General features: G+C 36.5%; 1 protein-coding gene across 5 annotated transcripts in view; it reads left to right on the top strand.

Annotated features, from left to right (window-relative positions):
• The window catches only part of LOC106869304 (pleckstrin homology-like domain family B member 1), a 462,567-nt gene that overhangs the window by 200,680 nt on the left and 238,258 nt on the right, over positions 1–23,629 (top strand). For all 5 annotated transcript variants that reach the window (XM_052967731.1, XM_052967733.1, XM_052967734.1 and 2 more), the window contains one exon: positions 4,184–4,366. In XM_052967731.1, the coding sequence (XP_052823691.1) occupies positions 4,184–4,366 (183 nt within the window). The remainder of the gene's footprint in view (positions 1–4,183; positions 4,367–23,629) is intronic.

Raw genomic sequence — 23,629 nt, 5'->3', positions numbered from 1 at the left:
ACTGAGTTCAAATATCACGCCAAACAATGTCGGATACAATAACTCAACTGTTTGCAAAGTGAAATCAGGTGTTTTAATGAATGTACTAACGAGATTTGGGTTCAAATATACATTTAAATAACAATGGGTACTCTCGGCCGGCTACGGCCGGGCTGGTCTTATAAACCAAAAAACTTTTCAGCCGGGTTAGTAACGAAAGGGTTAAAGGAATGATGTTGTGGAGAAAAGATTTACAGAGGTTTAAAAAAAAAAAAAAAACTGTATTTTTAGCCAATAGCAAGAGAACAATTTTCTGCATTTAGTGGAGCAGTGTCAACTTTAAGGTTGTACACAGTGAAATTTATAGTTTAGTGTCTGGCCCGTTCATTGTAGCATTCTAAATAAACAGAAACACCTGATAAAATGAACATGTATCATCTTACTGTTTCTTTTGTCTCTTCATTGATTGTATGTTTTTAATTTTTTATATTAATATATTTGTCTGTATGTGTTTACTTCATGCATATTTCAGTATTATGTATACCTGTCATCTATTTGTGTACATCATTAATATATAAGTGTGTGTGTGTGTGTGTGTCTGTCTCCAAAACTCCAAAGTTGAGTAACGTTTTCATGCTTGGATTTGTAAACTGCGATAAGAATAACACTGGTCAACAATGAATTTGTCCCAAGGAGAAGAATACCTGTATCTTATATGTTTTTGCATGCAGAATTCAAAAATGTCAAATTATCTGTATCACTCACAGTTTCTCTGTTCCACACGATATCCTCTCAGTTCTTGTTATGTGGGCTAAATTTCAGTTAAGCTGTTGAAATGTGAAGCTAACAGTTTAAGAGATACTGCTAATTAAAATTTCTATGAATAGAATTAACCTAGTGAAATCATAAATCTATCTATGTGATTCAATGAGTCCTAAAAATATAGGAAAGGAAAAATATGTAAGAATACTATCACATGGAAAAATACTAACACACACATAGAAAAATATGTTAGATACTAACTCAGAAAAATTAAAACAAAACGCGTGGGTGAAAAGAATCTCGTGGTGTGAAGAATCAAGTGTAAAAAATCAGCATAGACAACAGCGGCACAGACAACAGTGAACCACAACACAGCATGCAGTTGTTTATGGTAACAAGTTGCTAATGCCACGCTGTCTGTTGATTGGCTAAAATTACCCAGATTTCCCAACTTTAATTCCAAATAAAATCAAATTCTTTAATTTACGAGATAAAGTAATTGGTTGATCATAATCAAAATTCAGAGTTGCATCGCTACACCAAAATTGAAAGCAGTCTGAGCAGCATTAGGGGTGGTGGTGCTTATTTTGTGAATGAGAAAGACTAGATCTGTAATTCCTTCTGCTGTACAAAATCTTGATGAGGAAACAAAATCACGGTTGCAAACCATCTCTGGACTTTCACGTAAAATACGTAACTAGAGGCAGCATGCTTTAGGGATTCCAGCACATCCAATTTGTAGGTCAGTTAAGTATTTAGAAGATGGGTCCTTGTTTTTGGTCTTTGACAGTGGCATGGATGGCCCACACAGAATTTTAGTTTTTTCCTCAGAAAAAGGCTTGGATGATCTAGAAAGCTCTAAGAATTGGGCCTGTGATGGAACTTTCAAGGTATCTTCTAATTTGTGGAGTCAGTTATTGACACTACATATTGTCACTGGAAGTTCATGTGCCCCAACTATTTGCCTTCCCAACAAAAAGAAGCCTCATATCATCATCTTCTGTCTTCTGTGCGTGATTTAAGACCAAATTGTCAACCTGTATGTATCCTGTCTCATGGACTTTGGAAAAGCTCTTGATAATGTATTTGTTTCTCTATTTCCGTATTCAGAAGTAGTTGGTTGTGTTTTTCATCTTGGACAGTCTTGTTGGCGGAAGATATGTGCACTTGGTGAGAGTATGAGATATAACACATATATGAAAGTTTTCAGCTTAGAATTAAGCACATTTTGCCAATTGAAGACATTGTCAATGTATTTGAAAATTTATCTGACGATCGAGACATCCCTTCTGAGTTTATCACCTATTTTGAGATTGAGATTGTAAGGGGTTGCGGTCCTCATCAGCAAGGAGAAAGCCCACATTTTCCTATACAACTCTGGAATGTAAGTGATTGCATCTTAAAGGACTTGCCAAGATCAAATAATTCTTTAGAAGGGTTCCACAATGCTTTGTGCTCATCACTAACATTCACACATCCAAATTTGTGGAAACTATGCACTGCCATTAAAGCTGAGGAAGGATTAAGCCAGACAAAAATTGCACATATTTGACGTGAAGACTAAAAAAAAGAGACCTATCAAATTATTGTTGCACGACTGAAGAAGCTAATTCAGGAATATCAAAACGAAAACTCTCTGCAATTTTTAAGAAGTATTGCACAGAATTTGTCTAGAGAAATTTATTTTAGATAAATTAAACTTTATCCTAACTCTGCTTCACAATGTACTCACTGTTATTTTTTATCCTATTGTTATAATAAAATGTATACTAAAGTTTAATCTTTTCTTTCTTTATCCCAAATTATATTATTTTTGAAATTTTCTGATGAGTCTTTTTCATAGATTCTTGCTTGATGGGAGTACATTAAATTGATCCCATCTCAATTCAAGTAGATTATAAAGATTATTTTCTATTTCACCTTCGGACTCTCTCTCTCTCTCTTTCTCTCTCTCTCTCTCTCTCTCTTTCTCTCTCTCTCTCTCTTTCTCTTTCTCTCTTTCTCTCTCTCTCTCTCTCTTTCTCTCTCTTTCTCTCTCTCTCTCTCTCTCTTTCTCTCTCTCTCTCTCTTTCTCTCTCTCTCTCTCTCCTTAAGACTTGAGAGACACACAGATTAAATAACATAGGTATTGATTCACGGTCTAGAGAAACTGACCACGGTGATTATTAGCGGGAGCACCTTATACTGGAAGTCTGTCCATGGGTGGAATATATCGCGGTGGAATTTACCTGTGGTGAAATTCACCTGGTGGAATTTACCGCGGTGGAATTTACCTAGAACCTAGTGTTCGTTAGAAGGGGGGTAACTATGTTTTACTTAATAAAAATGTATTGAATTATCTCCCATGTACCTGGTGAACCACTTATCTTTGGTTTTGGGTACATTTTATTTTAAAAACGCGCGTGCATTAATTCAGTATTTTAATTTCAGATTTAATCATCTGATTAAAAAAAAATTAAGCTTGCTAAATAAATCTTACTCAAAATATTTTCGTAAACTTTCAAGTTGTGTTATTTGAAGGCTACAACAAAGTAAGACTTTTATTGTTTATACTGGAGTAAACTTAAACTTTCTTTCAAAAATATTATCAACGTCTCTATAAATTGTTTAAGAGGATGCTATAGTGTGGTAATATCGTGATACATTATGAAAATTAGATTGTTTGTTTTGTTTGTTTTTTTTCAAATAAATTAATTTTTAAAAATACTCATAATATTTTTCACGTGGTTTTTATCTTTAGAATCTAAACTATAAGTTTTTCCTTATTTTTTTCACATCAGAAATTCTAGTAATACAATTTCAAAAAAAAAATTTTTTTTTTCTTTTTTATTACAAATTAATGCAGTGAAGAGGGTCTGTACATCCTCCAGTGGTCCATGTACAGAAGTGAGATTGGTGTAGCTAAAGGTTACTTGGTCAGTGTCTCACACTTGTTACATTGGTCGGACTGACGTTATTTTTGTATATCAGCTGATGACCATCTGTAGTAACAAGGCTTAAGAGGAGAGGAAATGTTTGCAACAGAATGAAGGCTGCTACAGACAACCAAGGATCTGTACGTGTTTTTTAAATAAAATGTATCCAGTTAGAAGAGAAGGATTTGGCCAGAATATTCTACCTGTTTTATGTTCAAACTGGCCAGATCTCGCCTCTCACACCCTATCTTACAATGTCAGTCTAAAACTAAATAGTCACAAAATCTTGAAGCTATGAAATATTGTGTGAATAAGTCAGAAAAATGTGAGTAAATAAGCATTGCATTTGACAGATTAATCTGAATGCTAAAGGGTTAAATCTCTGAAGGTGACTTGATTTTGTGACTCTTTCTTGTGTCAGTTGTTTATAAAATTACAAAACCCAATCTAAATAACATAAAATAATGAAATGAATACTTTTCTCTGTGTCTGGAATTAACTGGAATTTCTGTTGTGTATTTCTTTAGGTATCACCAAGATTGGAACCAGCGATGCTACCGCTCTTCAAGATATTATCATACAGGGGACTGGAGTTGAAAGTGAACATTGCTTCATTGAAAACAAAAACAATATCATCACATTCTACCCTATTGCAAAAATGTGTGCCCTGGATGGTGTCATTATTACCAAGCCAACAAGGCTGGCTCAAGGTTAATTTAATTTAATATATTTTGTCAAAGTTCTCAATAACTGGAGTATAAACCAATGTTTTTAGTTTGATTCCCATCATTGAACTCATTTTAGCTGTTTCATATTGAAATATTTGGTATTTACAAACTGGTCTATCATTACCTTTCACATCAATCACATCTTTACTATCATCTAACTAAACCCTACACCAGTAACATCATTTTACATCATTCTGCTAACTTCAACAGGATTTTTTTCTTTCTGTGAGAGAGGACACAGAAGTAGCAGAGACTACAGAGATCAGAGAAACATCAGTGATTTCAGGAGTCTATAGAAACCTCAGTGTCTATAGATCAGTAACCATAGAGATAAATTAGAAATATATCAGTAACTATACAGCTTGATGACAGATATATCAGTGACTGTACAGATTGATCAGGTCTGTTTTAGTCGTAGACAACAACAGCAACAACTATATCTCATCCTCTCTTTACATCACTCAACTTGTTTTCCCTCTAGTTACTACTAACACCCATACTAACCCCTCTCAGTTACACTGTCCTTTAGCCTATATCTTAAAAGCAATTATGGCCATTACTTCTCCTATTCAAATTAGTACAGGAGGTGTCATTACATTATTATCATACAGTGTCATCTGTAAAAGGTGTGTGTTTTATCTTGATATTGTTTAGCACCAGGTCAGTTCTGATTAAGCAAAAATACCTTGATCAAAGATATACTAGTTATGACTATCCTGTCTTTCACATAGTGTACCTAGGAATAAATTATCCAATGTAACCTTCCTTTTTTATGACAGAAGGCAAGACTTGAGGAATATTTGGCAACTCCTCTCCATCTTCCTCCCATTATCCACATTGACTCCCTCTCCACTTAGGGGCCTCATTAAGCAGTACGCCTAATCCTTCTTTCCCAGAACATCTCCCCTCTGGGACTTCCTCCCTGCCTTTGTTATTCTTTCAGCCTTGTGTCAGTATCTCCAGTCCTGATGGGCCTGCTGTGACTCCGTAGACACAACCCTTCCCACTAGACCAAACAATAAAAATTAAAAGGTCAGTTAACTGCCTAGTGGATCCCTTATAGACAGTTTATTGTTGTTGTTTAGCTCTAAGTCAGTCATGATTGAGCAAGCCTATGATCGAATGCATTCCAGCCATAACCATTCAATCATTTTAATAATAATAATAATGAAATTATTGTGTATAGTGCTCAGGTGCACTACAACTCATCAAAGGTGCATGTACAGTACATAGAATTATGTACAAAAGTCAGGAAAATGAAGAATATATGAGTCATGATATACATGTGTGCATGCATATGGAGCTTTGGGGATATATTAGGTGTAGTGTTGGCAAATTTCAGAAAGCATGGAAATTTTAAAGGATGCAATGTTTCAGCAACTAACAACTGATGCAGGTAGTTTGTTCCATGCTTTAGCATGTCTGAGTGTGAAAAAATGTTTCCAAAACAGCTGTGCTGTTTTCTGACTTTGTAGGCATGCCCACATGTGTTAGACACGTGGAGCTCAAAAACAGGCTCAAGGTAGTTGTTGGTACAATGGTTAATAATTCTGTGGGTGTTTACCAAGTCAGTTGCCAGAGGTCTGAGCTTCAATGTATCTATGCCCAGGGAAGCAAGGCATTCAGAGTACGGTAGATGCCTGATGGAGAGTATTCACTTGGTTGCACGTCTCTGAACAGTTTCCAGGAGGTCAATGTCCTGAGCAAGATAGGGGTTCCAAACTGGTGATGCAAATTCCAAATGTGGCCACACCATAGCCATATACAGCCTTAAGTAGATAGCTGGAGAGCAGCTGACAAAGGTCTTGCTGAGTGATGCCAAGATACCCTCAGCCTGCTTGATAATTTTAGAGATGTGCTTTGTCCAGAGCAGATCACTGCTGACAGTAATGCCCAGGTCAAGTTTACAAGAAAACTTCTTGATATTAGTGTTGTGGAGAGAGTAATTGAACACTGGGTTTTTCCTCCCAAAATGCATGGTGGTACACTTGTCCACAGCCTGCTTGAGTTGCCTGTCTGTGATCCATTGTTGCATTGTATCCAGGTCCGATTGCAGAAAAGATCTATAGTGTTCAGGATCTGTCTTTTTTATCTCAAGTTACAGCTTGATGTCATCTGCATATTTCAGCATTATGGCATTCTTTAAGTTGGCATCTATGTCATTAATGAATGCAACAAACAAAAAGGGACCAAGAACAGATCCCAAGTATGTAAAGCTGCATTCTCCAATGTAACTGTACTTGAGACAGTAGGATATAGTTTGAGGTAATTTCTGTCATTTCTAGTGGTTTCCTTGTTTGCCATTTGTTGAATGATGAGACTCTATGTACCTTATAAATGTGATCAATTTAACTGTCTTCATTCATTACTATCATTATGTCTTCTCCCTGTATCTCCAGTCTTATATTGCAGCAAGTTTCTTTACTCCCTCCCCTACATCTTTTCTGTTTCCTCCTCCTCCTTGGTAACATACTCCCGCATTATTTGTTACACTTTGCTAAACAACTGCCTCCCTCCCATAATAAACCCCCAAAGTCTTAATCTTGCATAATTAACAAGTTAATTAATTCAAGACAACAATTGTTCTTAATAAACTACATTAATATCGTGCCTCCCACTAAATGTTACTGTAATGTTGATGGCTGCTGTTGTTGTTATTGCTACTACTGCTGTTGTTGTTGTTGTTGGTGATGATTATCATGTTTGGCTCACTTTCTGCCATCAACTTCCGTTCCAGACAAGTTTATTTCTCCCAGTGCTTCTATCAGCATATATTTAACATCTCACCCACAAGTTAAAGCTCTCCCCCCACCACTAGTTTAACCCACCCTAACCACTGATTAAGCTATCTTTTACTACTAGTTACAATCTACCTCCTTCCCCGCATTAGTTATATCTCTACTTCCTCCCACTTTACTAGTTAAACCCTACTCCTTTTCATTTGTATTAACCCTACTTCCTACCACCTTTAGTCATAAACACCTGTCTTATTCCACCTGTTTAAACACGATATTAAATTTCTTTCTTAAATTTATTTTTCCAGAATTTTAGTTGAATATTTTTTTCACATTGTTTATATGTCTATTTAGTTTCTCAGTAAATTTTTGTGAGATTCTCTTGTGAATAACCATTCTTGGGAAAGAATGCAACCATGTTGTGTTACAGAGAAATAATGTTTCTGACAGTGGAATTTACACCTGCCTTTTTTTGTGATCTTTCTTTCATCTGTGTGTGTTAACGAGGTGCATTACATATGGATGGATGACATTTAGTGGATTTGGAATTGTCTGGAAGATCAAAAAGAAAGTCTTAAGGTTTCCTCTTCACCTTCTGGTTGTTGATATATTTGGATAGACATTGTACAAATCCAGTGTAAACTTGGTTCTCAAAATGGCCCTTATTGAACTGATCTATGATCAAAGCCTGTTTCTATTTTTCTCATACCAAATCACTTCATACAATTATTAATTTAACTTTACATTAAAAATATTAACAGTTAATTAATTAATAATAATAATAATAATAATGTGGCACATAAAAGACACCATTTCGAGCGTGGCCGTTTTCGTGCGGGTGACACGTAAAAGCACCCACTACACTCTCTGAGTGGTTGGCGTTAGGAAGGGCATCCAGCTGTAGAAACTCTGCCAAATCAGACTGGAGCCTGGTGTTGCCATCTGGTTTCACCAGTCCTCAGTCAAATCGTCCAACCCATGCTAGCATGGAAAGCGGACGTTAAACGATGATGATGATGATGATGAATAATCCTTTCTACTATAGGCACAAGGCCTAAAATTTGGGGGAGAGGGATAGTCAGTTTCATTGACCCCAATACTCAACTGGTACTTATTTTATTGACCCTGAAAGGATGAAAGGCAAAGTCAACCTTGGCAGAATTTGAACTCAGGATGTGAAGACAGACGAAATGCTACTAAACATTTCACCCAGCTTGCTGCCTTAATAATAATAATAATGATTTCAAATTTTGCCACAAAACAGCTATTTTGGGGGAGAGGGCTAGTCAATTACATCAACCCCAGTATTTCACTGGTACTTAATTTATTGACACCGAAAGGATAAACGGCAAAGTCAGCCTCGGTAAAATTTGACTCAGAACATGAGACAGACAAAATAAATAATACTAATAATAATAATAACAAACAAAATTAACAATAATAGTATTAATAGTTTCAAATTTTGGCACAAGGCCAGAAATTTTTGAGGAAGAGTTAAGTTGATGACATTGACACCAGTGTTCAAATGGTACTTCTTTTATTGACCCTTGAAGGATGAAAAGTAAAGTTGGTGAAATTTGAACTCTGAACGTAAAGATGGATGAAATGCCACTAAGCATTTTGCCCAGCACAGTAACAGTTGTTAATAATGACAATAATAATAATAATAATAATAATAATAAGAGAAACAAAGCTTGTAGAGATGAACAAAGCAAACTGTGATAAAAACAAGGGAAGAAGCAAAGTGGACAGTAACACGGCTCACTTTGACCTGACTTAACTGTTGAGTTTTCATCTCTACATGGCTGGGTTACTTGATTTTCCCTGTTCTTTAAAATTATACTTTTATATTTTAATTATTGTGTTTTTGCTTAATCATTTTTAATATGTTCACACATGTACACACACTGTACAATGTGCAAGAAGCTAGGTCGGCCCTAGCTCATGCTACTGTCCACCTGCCATCCACTGTATTGGAAACATGTCTCAGAAGCTAAGTCAGGTCGCAGCACAACACCTTTTCACCTGACATTCATTGTATTTTGGAATATGTACGCCTGTAATCAGTTTTTTGGCTGACTACATGTTGAAGAGCCTGATATCTGGCAGGAATAGACCTATGACTGTGTGTTGACCATCAGTGTAGATGCTATCAAAAATCATTCTGTTTTGAAGGCAATTCAGGTACTATCATCCAACTTACACCCCATCAACATGTACAAGTCAAACATCAAAATACACAGTCCATAATTTTCCTATTGGGTTACATTGGGGCAGGTTTCTTTTCCAGTATCCTACATGTCTTCTACCTTCACTCGTCCTTCTTCTTTCCTCTCTTTTTCTTCTTTTCCTACCCTTCTTATCCATCTGTTACTAATCTCCATATTCTTGTAAGAAAATAGGCTGGGATGGTACCACTGGGAGTTGGGCCTTCTGCTTCATCTACTTCCAGGTTCAAGAACAAGACAATCTCTACTTCCATTTCCTTGGCTTTGACATACTGTTGTTGGAACAGCAGCCTCCAATTTTTGTTGCTGCTGCTGTTAATTCCCCTTTTGTCTACCTTTCTTTTCTCATGGCAAAAAACCTTCATATGTCTCTGATTGCCACAAGTGCAATAGCTTTCTGTTCTGCATGGCCAATATCATTGCCCCCCTTTTTTTTTTTTTATCAGAAAGAGCTACAGCTCTGGAATACTTCTGTAGTTTTCAGAGGGGCTCGGAATTTAAAAGTCTATACTTGACCCCTCATGGTTACATTTTATGTCACTTCTACATTCACAACTGGCCCATATTGTGCTACAAAGGTGACAAGTCAGAGGATCAGTGTTATTGCTAATACCCTTGACTCTCACCCAGGTATTATGCTGGAAAATTCCTCAAGTAGGGAGACATACTCTTTTGTGATATACCTACCACTGCCAAACTACCTTCTCCAACTGGATTCTACTCATGGCTAAAAATTGCCTCCATGTAGCGGTAATGTTGGCAAAACTTCTGCCACTAACATTTTTACTTGTGTGAGTGCTGTTGTAAATGCCAGAAGTATTGCTACTATGTTTGTTATTAATGAGAGAGACATGTAAGCACGTCTAAAGAAATATTATTATCTCCATCAAAGAATGTGTTTTCTCTTGTTCCTATTTTGGTTCACTTGTGTCTTTGTTTTCTTTAAGTAGGGTGTTGTCTCCATCTTTTGTCACCATTTTAGTTTTAATGTCAATAAATTTGTTTAAAATATCTTAAAATGACCAACTTTAGTTCTGTCTGAGTATAACAGGCATCCAGAAACATTCCAGAAGGGTCTTTGAAGGAAATATCTAAAAAAAAAAGAACTGGTTTTTCCATCAGTTATAATTGAGCATGACAATATAGTAAGACATGACTATCTATGATACAGAATGTGTGCTACTCTCTACAGGGAGTAGGGGAATGACTGTATTTGTGTGGTGAATTGTTCCATATCATAGATAGTCATGTCTTACTATATTGTCATGCTCAGCTCAAATCTTCTCACAGGTTTTTCAGAAACCCTTCAAGTGTTTCTGCCACAGAATAGTTATATAAAAATAGGCTGATAGATGGATTACTACAAGGCCAGAAATTTGTGGGGAGTAGCTACTGTAAAATTTTTTTGCGTGACATGCTATCATTTCTGCCATGCTCTACCCTTAATGTGATAATGAAGCATTTGGAATGTGAATTTATAAAATTACAGTATGGGAATTACAAAAATAAATAAAAACATTATATACTTAGGCATAAACACATACATAATCATACACACTAGATGTTTGCACATATATACACAAATATTCACTCAAACACATATCTACACACTTATAGATTATTCTGTTTGAGGAACCAAGCCAAATTATTTAGGAAAGGTTATTTAGTAAATCAAATCAAGCCCAACAATATAAGTGGTATTTATTTCATTGGAAGTTGTTTAAGAATTCTTCATATCTTGTTTATCAGTGTTGGGAAAAGTAACTAGGTATGAGGTATGATATGGAACAATTCACCACACAAATACAGTCATTCCCCTACTCCCTGTAGAGAGTAGCACACATTCTGTATCATAGATAGTCATGTCTTACTATATTGTCATGCTCAGCTCAAATCTTCTCACAGGTTTTTCAGAAACCCTTCAAGTGTTTCTGCCACAGAATAGTTATATAAAAATAGGCTGATAGATGGATTACTACAAGATATTACTTCAGGTAATGTGTAGGGAATCTGTGGTTCAGAGAATAAATTAATAATTTCTTAATCTTATGTATGTTAATTCATATTTATGATTCATTACTAATTATCAAATTAAATTCATATTTTCTGTTGTTGGGTCATAGCTGTGTAGAGAAATATTGCTTACTTCTGTGACTATTATTGTGATGTACAGTCAGTTCTGTCATAAAAAAATGTTGTTATGACAGTTGCAATGATTCAATAAAGGTTGTGTCATAACTTCTGCTACTATGTCTATTAATGAGAGAGACATGTAAGCATAGGCATGGCTGCTTGGTAAGAATTTTGTTCCCATCTACATGGTTTCAGGTTCAGCCCCACTGTATAGTACCATGGGGCAAATGTCTTCTACTAAAGCCTTGTGAATGGATTTGATAGTCAGAAACTGAAAGTAGCGCGTGTGTATGTGCGCACACATGGGCACACGCATGTTTGGCTTTGCATTTGCCCACCACCACTGCTTGACAACTGGTGATGGTTTGTTTACATCCCTCTTACAGTTTGGCAAAAGAGAGCAATAGACTAAGTAGCAGGCTTTACAAAAACATAAGAACTGTGATTGATCAGTTTTACTAAATTCTTCAAGGTAGTGCCCCAGTGTAACTGAAACAAATAAAAGTTAATGTTGGGCCTCACATAGGCAGTGACCAAGACCTTTGGCATTATGTCATGCTTTGAGAAGACCCATCAAGCCAAGCAAAATCACAGTCATGGCGGATACCGGTATCATGCAAATTGACACCTGTTCCAGTGGCATGTAAATGCACCCATGCTGGTGGCACATCATCATCATCATCATCATCGTTTAACGTCCACTTTCCATGCTAGCATGGGTTGGACGATTTGACTGAGGACTGGTGAAACCAGATGGCTACACCAGGCTCCAATCTGATTTGGCAGAGTTTCTACAGCTGGATGCCCTTCCTAACGCCAACCACTTTGAGAGTGTAGTGGGTGCTTTTACATGACACCCGCACGAAGGCCAGTCAGGCGGTACTGGCAACGGCCACGCTCAAATGGTGTATTTTATGTGCCACCCACACAAGAGCCAGTCCAGGGGCACTAGCAACGATCTCAGTTGAAAGTCCATTGCACATGCCACGGGCACAAGTGCCAGAAAGGCGACGCTGGGCACAGGTGCCATCCCGATTTCGCTTTCGCTTGCCCCAATAAGTCTTTGCAAGCTGAGTTTCGTGTCCAAAAAAGTATTTATTACATTGAGTTTCGTGTCCATAAAAGTATTTATTACACTCTCAGAGTGGTTGGTGCTAGGAAGGGCATCTAGCCATAGAACACCATGCCAAATCCGACTGGATTCTGGTGCAGCCTTCCAGTGTGCCAGCCCAGTCAAACTGTCCAACCCATGCCAGCATGAACAACAGACGTTAAATGATGATAATGATGATGTTGGCATTGTCACAATATCTCAGCTCTTGTGACTAATGTTATGATCCAGTATAAGTTATGACACAATCTTTGCTATCATACCAGTTGAAATGTATTCATGTCATTGTCTCTGTTACTATAGAAACCGAAAGGTCCAATGATATGTCTTAACTCTTGCATGTGACTTGAAATGATCTGGTATTAATTGAGTCATAGAGCAATGTCAATAGCATCATAGTCCCTTAAAGATTATGCCTCTTAAGGTATAATATCTAGCATAGTCATGATCTCTATTAATATAATCAGTCATAATCTCCATTAATATAATCAGTTCTACTATTCAGACATTGATTGTGATATTGGTTGCCTTTCATTTTCTTAAAACAGTAGGTTTGATTTGAGGGTAATTTGATTGTTATTTCTTGTTGCTCAAGTAACTATGTAGAGACACCATTTTGTATATCCTTACTTTTTTTATGACAGTTGTTATTATCTAATGAGGACACATGGCCTAGTGGATAAGGTGTTGCACTCACAATTGCAAGATCATGGTTTCAATTCCTGGACTGGGTGGTGTGTTGTGTTCTTGAGCAAAATACTTCATTTCACATTGTTCTGCGATCACTTCAACACCTGATGTGTGGTAAACTGTGCACCTGTTCAGACAATGCTGATTTAATGGAGGTAGTGAGCTAATGTACAACACATACATTTGATTACTATAAACAAACCATTTGTGCAAGTTGTTTGACAAGAGGCTTAACACTCATACGTTGTCTTTAATGGGAGAGTCCATCACTATCTAATATATAACAGGTACAATAATACAAAGTTCATCTCTCAGTTTGTGTAAGGGATAGATGCATTAAGACTTCAAATATTTGTTCATTTTGCATTTCAATCAGTGTTTACTGGTACAGGCATATCTGTGTGGTTAAGAAGTTCATATCACAGCCATATGGATTTTGGTTCAGTCCCAATGTCTGGTACCTCAGACAAGTGTTTGCCATAGCTCTGGGCCAACCAATGCCTTGTGAGTGAATTTGGTAGAAGGAAACTGTAGAAAGCCTATCAGATGTGTGTGTGTGTGTTCAGCATGAAATTGTCCATCATCAGAACTGCCACTCTAGAACCAACCTGCCTCCACTCATTTTATTCCATATAATATCTACTATTATGGTAGTTTTATGTTCTAATAATATTGGTACAGGTATTGTATAGTACTGTGACACTGTGACTTAATGTCTGTTGTTAGTCTCATCAATAGCTAAATTATTGGTAATATCTTCTTTAAATCTTCATCTCAAATGTATCTGTGATTATGAAGTAATACTGACAGAATCTGTAGGGTATCAGAGAAAATACCTTGTTATATTCATTTATAGCCCCTTAAATTCTGAGTTCAAATACCATCCAGACCCATTTTTGCCTTTCATTTTTCTCCTAAGGTTGATTAAGTATAGTACCAGGGTGTTTTATATTGCTATTAATATACAACTTGCTTACCAACCACATGGTTCCAGGTCCATTCCCACTGCGTGACACCTTGGGCAAGTGTCTTCTACTATAGCCTCAGGCCGACTAAAACCTTGTGAGTGGATTTGATAGATGGATACGTATATATGTATATATATGTATGTGTGTATATGTTTGTGTGTCTGTGTTTGTCCCCCAACATCGCTTGACAACCGATGATGGTGTGTTTACGTCCCTGTAACTTAGCGGTTTGGCAAAAGAGACCGATAGAATAAGTACCAGGCTTCCAAAGAATAAGTCCTGGGGTCGATTTGCTCGACTAAAAGGCGGTGCTCCAGCATGACCACAGTCAAATGACTGAAACAAGTAAAAGAGAAAAAAAAAAAGAAACTTAGATTTAAATGGAATTGTTAACGGGAAAAAGACCTAACAGAAGTGAGAAACAATTCAAAATCAACAAAATAATTTATAAATTGATAGTCAAATAATGTATAAAGTTAGTAAGTAATTTTACTACTAGCTTTTGAAACAATGGAGATTGTTGCTGGTATTCCATCCCAACCCCCTTGCTTATTAAGAAATATTTCAAAATTGTTTTGTTTCTGTTTATAACAATACAAATCTATAAATAATTCCTTTAAAAATTATCTTTGTAGAGTTTTTTGTTTTTTTATTCTTTGAATGAATGAATTTTGTTTTTCTTAATCTTTATACCATCAGCATATGTTAAAACATTACATAACAAAGTAAAGAATTGTATACAAAAGCAGCTTTTCATCTATCCATTCCATTACAGACTTCTGGGAATTCATCTGTTCTTATTTAAGGAAATTCTGCAAAAAGGGTTTTTTTTTTAAAAAAAATCTGTTATGCTGCTGACTTAGGGTATGTATAAAAAAAAAGACATAAAGAAAAAAGAATAAAGAAGTGAGATTAGAATAAAAATAAACATCCTTTTTTTCTTTAGTAAGATATTATATTTCTGATATTGGCTAAGAACCAATGAATAAAGTATTTAGTATAGATATTGACACACGTACATGGCTGTTAATAGTCTCTATATATAGATCTTGATAACCGCTTGTATAACACCACTGTTTCTGTCTGTCTCTAAGTATTTGTGTGAGTAAGAACAATAATGGATGTATATATGCAAACCAGTTTTTTATTCATACATACTTGTACATCATCTCCATCATGAGTTAACGTCCACTTTTTCCATGCTGGCGTGGGTCAAATGGAAAGCAGATATATGATGGACTTCTTTCAGTTTTTATCTACTAAATTCATTCACTAAGATTTGGTTGGTAAAGGACTGTTGTAGGAGACATTTGTTCAAGATACCTGCAGTGGGACTGATCTGGAACCATTTGGGAAAGAAGCAAACTTTTTAAGCACACAGCCACATCTTCACTTACTACATGTGTGTGTGCATGTATATATTACTAAATATTTATAGGTACAAGTATGATTGGATGATAAAGAAGTTCACATACCAAACAACCACATGGTTTCAGATTCAGTCCTACTGTACAATACTTTGGGCCAGTGTCTTCTGTAATCCTTGGTTGACCAAGGCCTTGTTAATGGATTTAGTAAATAGAAACTATAAAGAAGCCCATCATGTGTGTATGTGTGCAAGTGTTTGGTGTGTCTCCTTCTTGACATTATATGATAGTTGTAAATGAACGGTCATTGTTATACAAGTGGTGTCTTCTGTGAAAGCATGTCTGGTTATGGGAAACTATTACCAGGTGAACAATCTACCTCCTAACATCAACTGATGATTAGTGTCTTCAAAATTAGCGTTACTTTGACTCTGAGATTAAAAAACGATTTAGAGGAGGCAGACCAAGAAGACCGGCAACAAGTTGACCACTCAGAGAGATATCAACTGACACTTATGATAGTAGGAAGGAGGGGATGGAGGTATATAACTGTTGTAGTAAAAATGGTACACTCCTTCCCATGTTACAAAGTGGTATGAGAGCCCCTATAAAGTCAGACAGTCAGTCGTTGTAGTGGGTCAGTAGTAGTAGAGTTGTTGTACGAGTTCTCAGTTGGAGTCAATGTCAGTTACGTGGTATATATGAGTTAGAGTTACCACCAAGGTAGACAAGCAATAGCAAGGTAGACAAGTCAAAGATAATAAGATGCAGAATACCACCACAATATAATAGTGACAACAAGAATATTACAGTGCTGATAACAATATACAAGTGGATGAGGATCCACATTATAACGGTGGTAACAAGAATATAAACAATTCATGTGGACAATGTCGAAAAATTTTTCATGTGGAGAAATTAAAAACTCAACAGAGGAGTAACAATCATTTTTGTTGTGTGTATTTTATGAAAAATCCCTAACATTATGGAAAACTTGTTAAAGGGTTTAGTTGAGTTGCAAAAACAGCAACAACTCAAAGAACAACAATAAATGTTACAGCAACAAATGCTACAACTAATGAAGTTGGTAACAAAACCAGAAAATATGTTTTCATCAGACCATGTAGCAAATTCAGTAAATGAATTTAAATATGACCTGGAAGAAAGAATCACTTTTGAGGCATATTAGTGAAGATTTGAACAAATTTTCGAAAAAGAATGCCACAACTGGATGGATGAAATGAAAATGCATCTAATCCTGAGGAAACCAGCGACGATAGAGCATGAGAAATACTGTAACTTTATATTGCCTAAAAAAAGTTTCTGACATAAATTTCATGGACACAGTTGACATTTTATGTAAGATGTTCAGTGAAAAAACTTTGTTATTCATCACACATTGGAAGTGTTTAAACATGCAGAAAAGCCACGACGAAGATTTTACAACATATGCAAGTAGAGTGAACTGAGAGTGTGAGAGATTTAACTAACTCCAGACTTGTTTAACTGCCTGATTTTTGCTCAGGGACATACTGCTAAAAAGGACACAGAAATCAGAATGAAAATTCTTGCAGAGCTGGAAATGAACCAGGATATAACTCTCCAGAAACTGTCAGAAGAGTGCGATGTGATGTTAAAAATATGGCACAACACAGAAGAAATCCAACGCAGAGATAGTTTACAGATAAAACCAGTGTGGAAGAGTTGGAAGACAGATAAAGTGTTTCACAAAAAAACACGATACACATCAAGAGATAAACCCATGTATGGCATCTGGTGGTAGGCACCTGAGAAATGAGTGTCCATTCAAAAATGCAAAGTGTTTTCATTGTGGGAACACAGGACACATTAAATCACTCTGCACAACTAAGATGATGGAAAACTGGACCAAATGAGAAAAAAGAAAGATTGTCATCAGAGAAAAAAGTTTGTACAAGAACAGAAAAATTCATGAAGGTGAGAATCGAAACCACTAGTGTCAAAATGCAATTAGATACAGGTAGTGACATCACTATCATAAATGAAGGAACTTGGCGACAAATCGGTAAACCGAAATTAGTTAAATCAAATAAAGTAGCATATAGTGTTACAGGAAAGAAATTCCATTTCATCAGTGAATGTATTTGCAATATAACTTTTCAAGGTAAAATGAAAAGACAATCATTTGTGTTGAAAAAAAATCACTAAACCTATTTGGTATAAAATGCATGGAGTTATTTAAAATGTGGGATGCTCCCATTAGTGTTCTTTGTGAAAATGTAGTCAGCATGGTTAAAAGTTCAAATGAAGTTGAACAACTGAGACAAAAAAAAATTTTAAATTGTTCCCAAATGTTTTTTGGGGGAAGGATTAGGCTGTTGCACTAAAACAAAAGCAAGGATCACGGTAAAAGAAAAGGCAACACCGGAATATGCTGTTTGTGGCATTGGATCAGTCAATAAAGAGCTAGAAAGACAAAAAATGTCTAGCTATAATTGAAAAAGTCAACCATTCAGACTGGGCAGCTCTGATGGTTTATGTAAAGAAAAAAAATAAATAAACTAAGAGTGTGTGCAGACTTTTCAACTGGATTAAATGACTGTTTATTCAAACACAACTCTCCGTTATCAAACCCAGAAGTGTTCTCAAAACTAAATGAAGAAAAAATTTTCTTGAAGTTAGACCTCTTGGAAGCTTATCTACAGATACAGGTAGAGGAAGATTGTGCACTCCTTTTAACAATCAACACACACTATGGATTGTATAAATTCAAATGGCTTCCTTTTGGAGTAAAAGTGGCACCTGTCATACTCCAACAAGTGATGGATGCAATGTTAAATGATTGCGACTTTGCTATCATGTATCTCAATATTTTGATAAAGAGCCAGTCAGTGGAGCAACACTTCAAACATATCAAAAAAGTATTCGGAAAAGTAAATGAATACAGGTTTAGACTAACAGAGGGAAAGTGTGATTTTTTGATGAAAAACTCAATTATTTGGGTCAAGTAATTAATGAAAGAGGATGAAGGCCAGACCCATCAAGGGTGATGGCAATACAGAATATGCCTCTCCCAATGAACATTAAATTGTTACAAGCTTTTTTAGGCTTGCTGACCTACTATCAAGTATATATATCCTGAACATACACAACACAAATGCTCCACTAAATGGGCTGTTAAAAAAGGATGCAAAATAGTTTTGGTCAGAAAAATGCCAGAAGGCATTTGAAGAACTAAAAAGCATTAACATCAGACTTGTTGCTTACACACTTTGATCCGAAGTTCAAAACAATATTGGCAACAAATGCTGGTGAGTACGGGGTAGGTGTCATATTCCTACATAAGTGTGAAGATGGCAGCCAAAAGGCCATAGTTCATGTGTCAAGGTCGCTATTGCCAGCAGAAAGAATCTATAGCCAAATTGAAAGAGAGGCACTGGCGATTATATTTGGCATAAAAAAAGTTCCACAGGCTTATACATGGGAGACAGTTTAGACTACAAATAGACCATCACCTGTTGCTAATGATTTATGGATCCAAGAAAGCTTTCCAGTACATACAGCAATTAGGTTTCAGCAATGGGGCACCACACTACTAAACTACAACTATGCAATAGAATATTTACCTTCAGAGAAGCTAGGACATGCTGATGGCCTATCCAGGTTAATACCCAGAAATGGCAAACCATTCAAGGACACAGTCATAGCAGCCCTAAGAGTCAAAGGGGAATTTAAACACATAATGTGGAACATTGTTTGAGAGTTACCAATAACTCTGAAGGAGATAAAGCAACACACGTCAAAAGACAAGTTCATCAATGAAACAAAAAAACAAAAAATTCTGTGATCAGCAAAAGAAAACAAAAAAAAAGGCTCAGTAAGAAAAGCGACAAGAGGTAAATATATATTCAACTGCATACTGACGTATGGCCAAAGGGTAGTGATACCTGAGATTCTACGAGAAAGAATGTTGAAAGAATTCCATATTAGACATCCAAGGATTGCAAGGATGAAAGTGCTTATGCACAGTTATGTGTATTGGCTGAAGATGGACAAGGAAGTTGAAAATGTAGTAAAAGGCTGCAGAGGATGTGCTCTGGCAGTGAAATTGCCTACTCATAAATGGGAGCCTTGGCCAGAAGGAAGAAGTCCATGGACAAGACCAGACATTGATTTTGCGGGTCCATTAAATGATTATTACTACATAGTGGCAGTTTTACAAAATGGTCGGAAATTATTAAGTGCAAAAGGCCAACCTCCACAACGGTAATAAATTTTTTACACGAATTATTTGCAAGATTTGGCCTCCCAGAAGTGATTGTTTCTGATAATGGAACACAATTTGTGTCCAGTGAATTTAGAAAATTCTGCGAAATGTTCACGGTAGAACATAAACGATAGCACCTTACCATCCCAGATCAAATGGACACTTTCAAAAGAGTTTTGAGAAAAGGTAACAAGGAAGCCACAGACGAAATCACTCTGCAACAGTTCCTAAAGGTAAACAGGGTGACGCCAAACCCCAATACACCAGCAGGAAGTTCACCAGCTGAACTGATGTTCGCATGAAGGTGAAATCAGTTTTTGATAAACTGTTACCTGGCAAGGAAAGAAAAAGTATTAGGAAAGACAATCCAAAATTTTTCAGAATTGGTGATAAGGTGTACATGAAGTTATATAAAAACAGAAAACAATACTGGGAAGAAGGGAAAATGTTAAAGTACACAGGAAAAATGATGTACGGAATTAAACACAGAAAAGGTATTGAAAAACGATACAGAAATCAATTGAAGAAGAGATTCATAGAAAATGAACCAGAGTGGAAGAACCTATGGAATGGCTGTATAACACATTCCAGGTACGAACACTGTTACAGGTGGTTGAACCCACGCATACAAGTGGAAGAAGGAAGAACACAGAGTTCCTACAAATAGATGCCAAAAAGAAAAAGTATTAAGTTGAAAAAAAATGCTAAAAAGGGAGGAGGGGTGAATAAAGTAAAATTAAATTAATTGCTTCTCAAAGAGAAAAAAAAAAAAACTAAAAGGAGTGATGTTGTAGTGAAAATGGTACACTCCTTCCCATGTGACAAAGTGGTATAAAGTCAGACAGTCAGTCGTTGTTGGGGGTCAGTAGTAGTAGATTCATTGTAATATTCTCAGTTGGTGTCTGTCAGTTACGTGATATATATGAGTTCGACTTACCGTCAAGGTAGACGTTTTAAAGTCGTGGGCATGTGGAGCTATCAGCAATAGCAAAGATAATAAGATGTGGAATGCTGCCACAGCATAATAGTGGTGACAAGAATATTACAGTGTCGACAACAGCATACAAGTGGATGAAGAACCACATTATAACAATAACATAGAGCAAAGCTGGCAGTTTTTACAGGACAGTCTGTTGGAGGTTACATATAAAACTTATGGTTGGTGCAACATCCTAGCCAAACACATGTTGATGTAATGGTGGAATAACACTGAAGCTAGATCTATAATGATAAAGATACAAGAGTAGAAAAGAAGAGGAGGCAGAGAAAAATACCAAATTGCTGGAAAAGAAGCCAAACATCAGATACATGTGGTGAGAGGAGAGGGAAAAACTAAGTTTGTACAGGTTTTGCAATGTGAGGTGTGCGTGTCCTGCATTGCTAGGTAGTTTAATAGAGAAAATTGAGATGTTGAGAAGTATATATGGAATGAAAACAGCACACTTACTCTCATTGCCATTGATAAGAAAGAGGCATGGAAGTGCCTATGTGAGGCTGATGAATGTGGAGAATATATTGGAGAATGAGAGACAGGCTGGTACATAGTACTAACCTCATGTAGACCCAACCATCCAAGCTGACAGTGGCATTGTAGAAAGAATAAATCGGGAAAGCAGATGAGCCATCAGGGACAACTGCTTAAAATAACTGGTGATATATAGTACAAATTAGTCTCTTGAATAGTAAATTAGATAATACAGGAAGGTGTCATACCTATGACCAGTGCTGAAATATCATTGTAAACTGCTATAAGGGATGTTGAGAAGTGTGTGTGTGTATGTATATATATATATATATATATATATATATATCATCAAACAGTTTCACTAGGTTGTAAGTTATTGAAAGGGTTATTGCAAAACTGATTAGAGACAGAATTAGTCTAGATAAGGTGTACTCTGGCTTTCTCTCAGGAAGAGGTATAAGTGACACCATATTCCTTGTGAAACAACTGCAAGTATATTAGTTTAATTTATTTCTAGTCTTCATATACACTTTACATTCATGATTCATGTTTCACTACCATGTAGCATTGTTGTTCATATACAAGCATCACACAATCTACCTTTCACTCTGAGAGAGAAGCTTTTTGTTATCAAGAAACCATAGTTCTATGAACATTCTCCAGATGCATAGCTGGGAATAAGCTGCTATACCTAGCATTTGTCCGTCTGGAGAAAGTCTTTAACTGAGCCCTTTGCACTGTGATTTAGTGGTAGTTAAGGAAACTAGGGATAAATAAGCTATGTATGAAGAGACAGTCAGCAAGCAAGAATCCACAATGAACTCAGCAAGGAATTTAGTGTGCAGGGGAGTGTGCTAAAATAAGAACTGGTTGGAGAATGTTTAGAGAACTTAAATCTCTGTTGATAACAAAAAGCCTCTCTCTCAGAGTAAAAGGCAGGTTGTGTGATGCTTGTATATGAATAGCAATGCTACATGTTGGTGAAATATGGGCCTTAAATGTAATGGGTATATGAAGACTAGAAAGAAATGAAGCTAACATGCTTTGTGGGATGTGCATCATCAGTGTACATGTATAACAAAGTGTAAATGTGTTGAGAGAAAAATTGGACGCTGTGCTTGAGAGAAGATTGCACTAATGAGGAGGGTTGCATAAAAGAGTGCTAATCGGTAAATGTGGATGGAACTTGTGGAAGAGGGAGACCCAGGAGGATTTAGGGTGAAGTAGTTATGACTGACCTCAGGACGTTGAGCCTCATAATGATAAAAGATTGAGATGATTGGTGATTTGCTGTGTTCTAGAGGACTATCCATCTCAAAGTATTGTGTATATTTACCCCATCCACCATTTATTCAACCACTGTAATTATATCCTTGGGACCACTTTGTTTTGTCACCTATCCTGTATTCTCAGTATCATCCTTACCACTTTATTTCTCACTGAATATTCTCTCATGTCTTCCATCTTTGTCACTCCCTATTTCCACCTCAACATAGCTCTTACCTCTGTCTATGTTACTGTACATCTCCTCTCTCTGTCTCTTTATCTCCCCCTCTCTCTCTCTCTCCACACTTCTCATCTAACTAGAAGTCCTATTCTGCTCTTGACCCCCTTTTTTGCACTGCTGCTCATCACTCCCTTCTTGCTGACACACTTCTATTTTCTTTGTTTTCTGCCTGCCCCAAACTGATATTCATCATCGACCACACCTCCACCACTGTTCTCCATTTTCCTCTAACCCCATCACCTGCCACTCTCCTGTCACACTTTCACAAACTTACCCATCCATCCATCCTCAATCCTCTGTCCAATTCACTCTTATATTCTCCTCTTTCCTGAGAGTATGTCTGGCACCTAATGGCTACCATCTTTTTCTCATTTTCCTGCTTGAGTAGCCATGGATCTCCTCTACTACAAAACACCTAATCCTATTCTTCTATGATACTTTAGTCTCTCAATATCTGGTCTAAAGCCACCCCCATTATCCCTACTGTAGTCCCACTCAGTCTAGCAAGCTTGTCTTGTAAGTTCTTTAGTGTTGGTATTAAAAACAAAACAAACAAAGAAGAAAGCATGGAGTACACCATGTAAAGTGGTTGGCATTAGGAAGGGCATCCAGCTGTGGAAAGTTATGCCAAAGCAGACATTGGGGCTTGACAGATTCTTTTGAACAGTGCCAGTATGGAAGACGGGCATTAACTGATGAGGATGATAATATATACACACATTATATACATACATACATACATACATATATATATAAATATATATATATATATATATATATATATATATATATATA

Source organism: Octopus bimaculoides, chromosome 5 (assembly GCF_001194135.2).
Source record: "Octopus bimaculoides isolate UCB-OBI-ISO-001 chromosome 5, ASM119413v2, whole genome shotgun sequence".
Taxonomy (NCBI): domain Eukaryota; kingdom Metazoa; phylum Mollusca; class Cephalopoda; order Octopoda; family Octopodidae; genus Octopus; species Octopus bimaculoides.
Note: the sequence above shows the minus strand (reverse complement) of the source record. Positions and strands in the feature narration are given on the sequence as shown.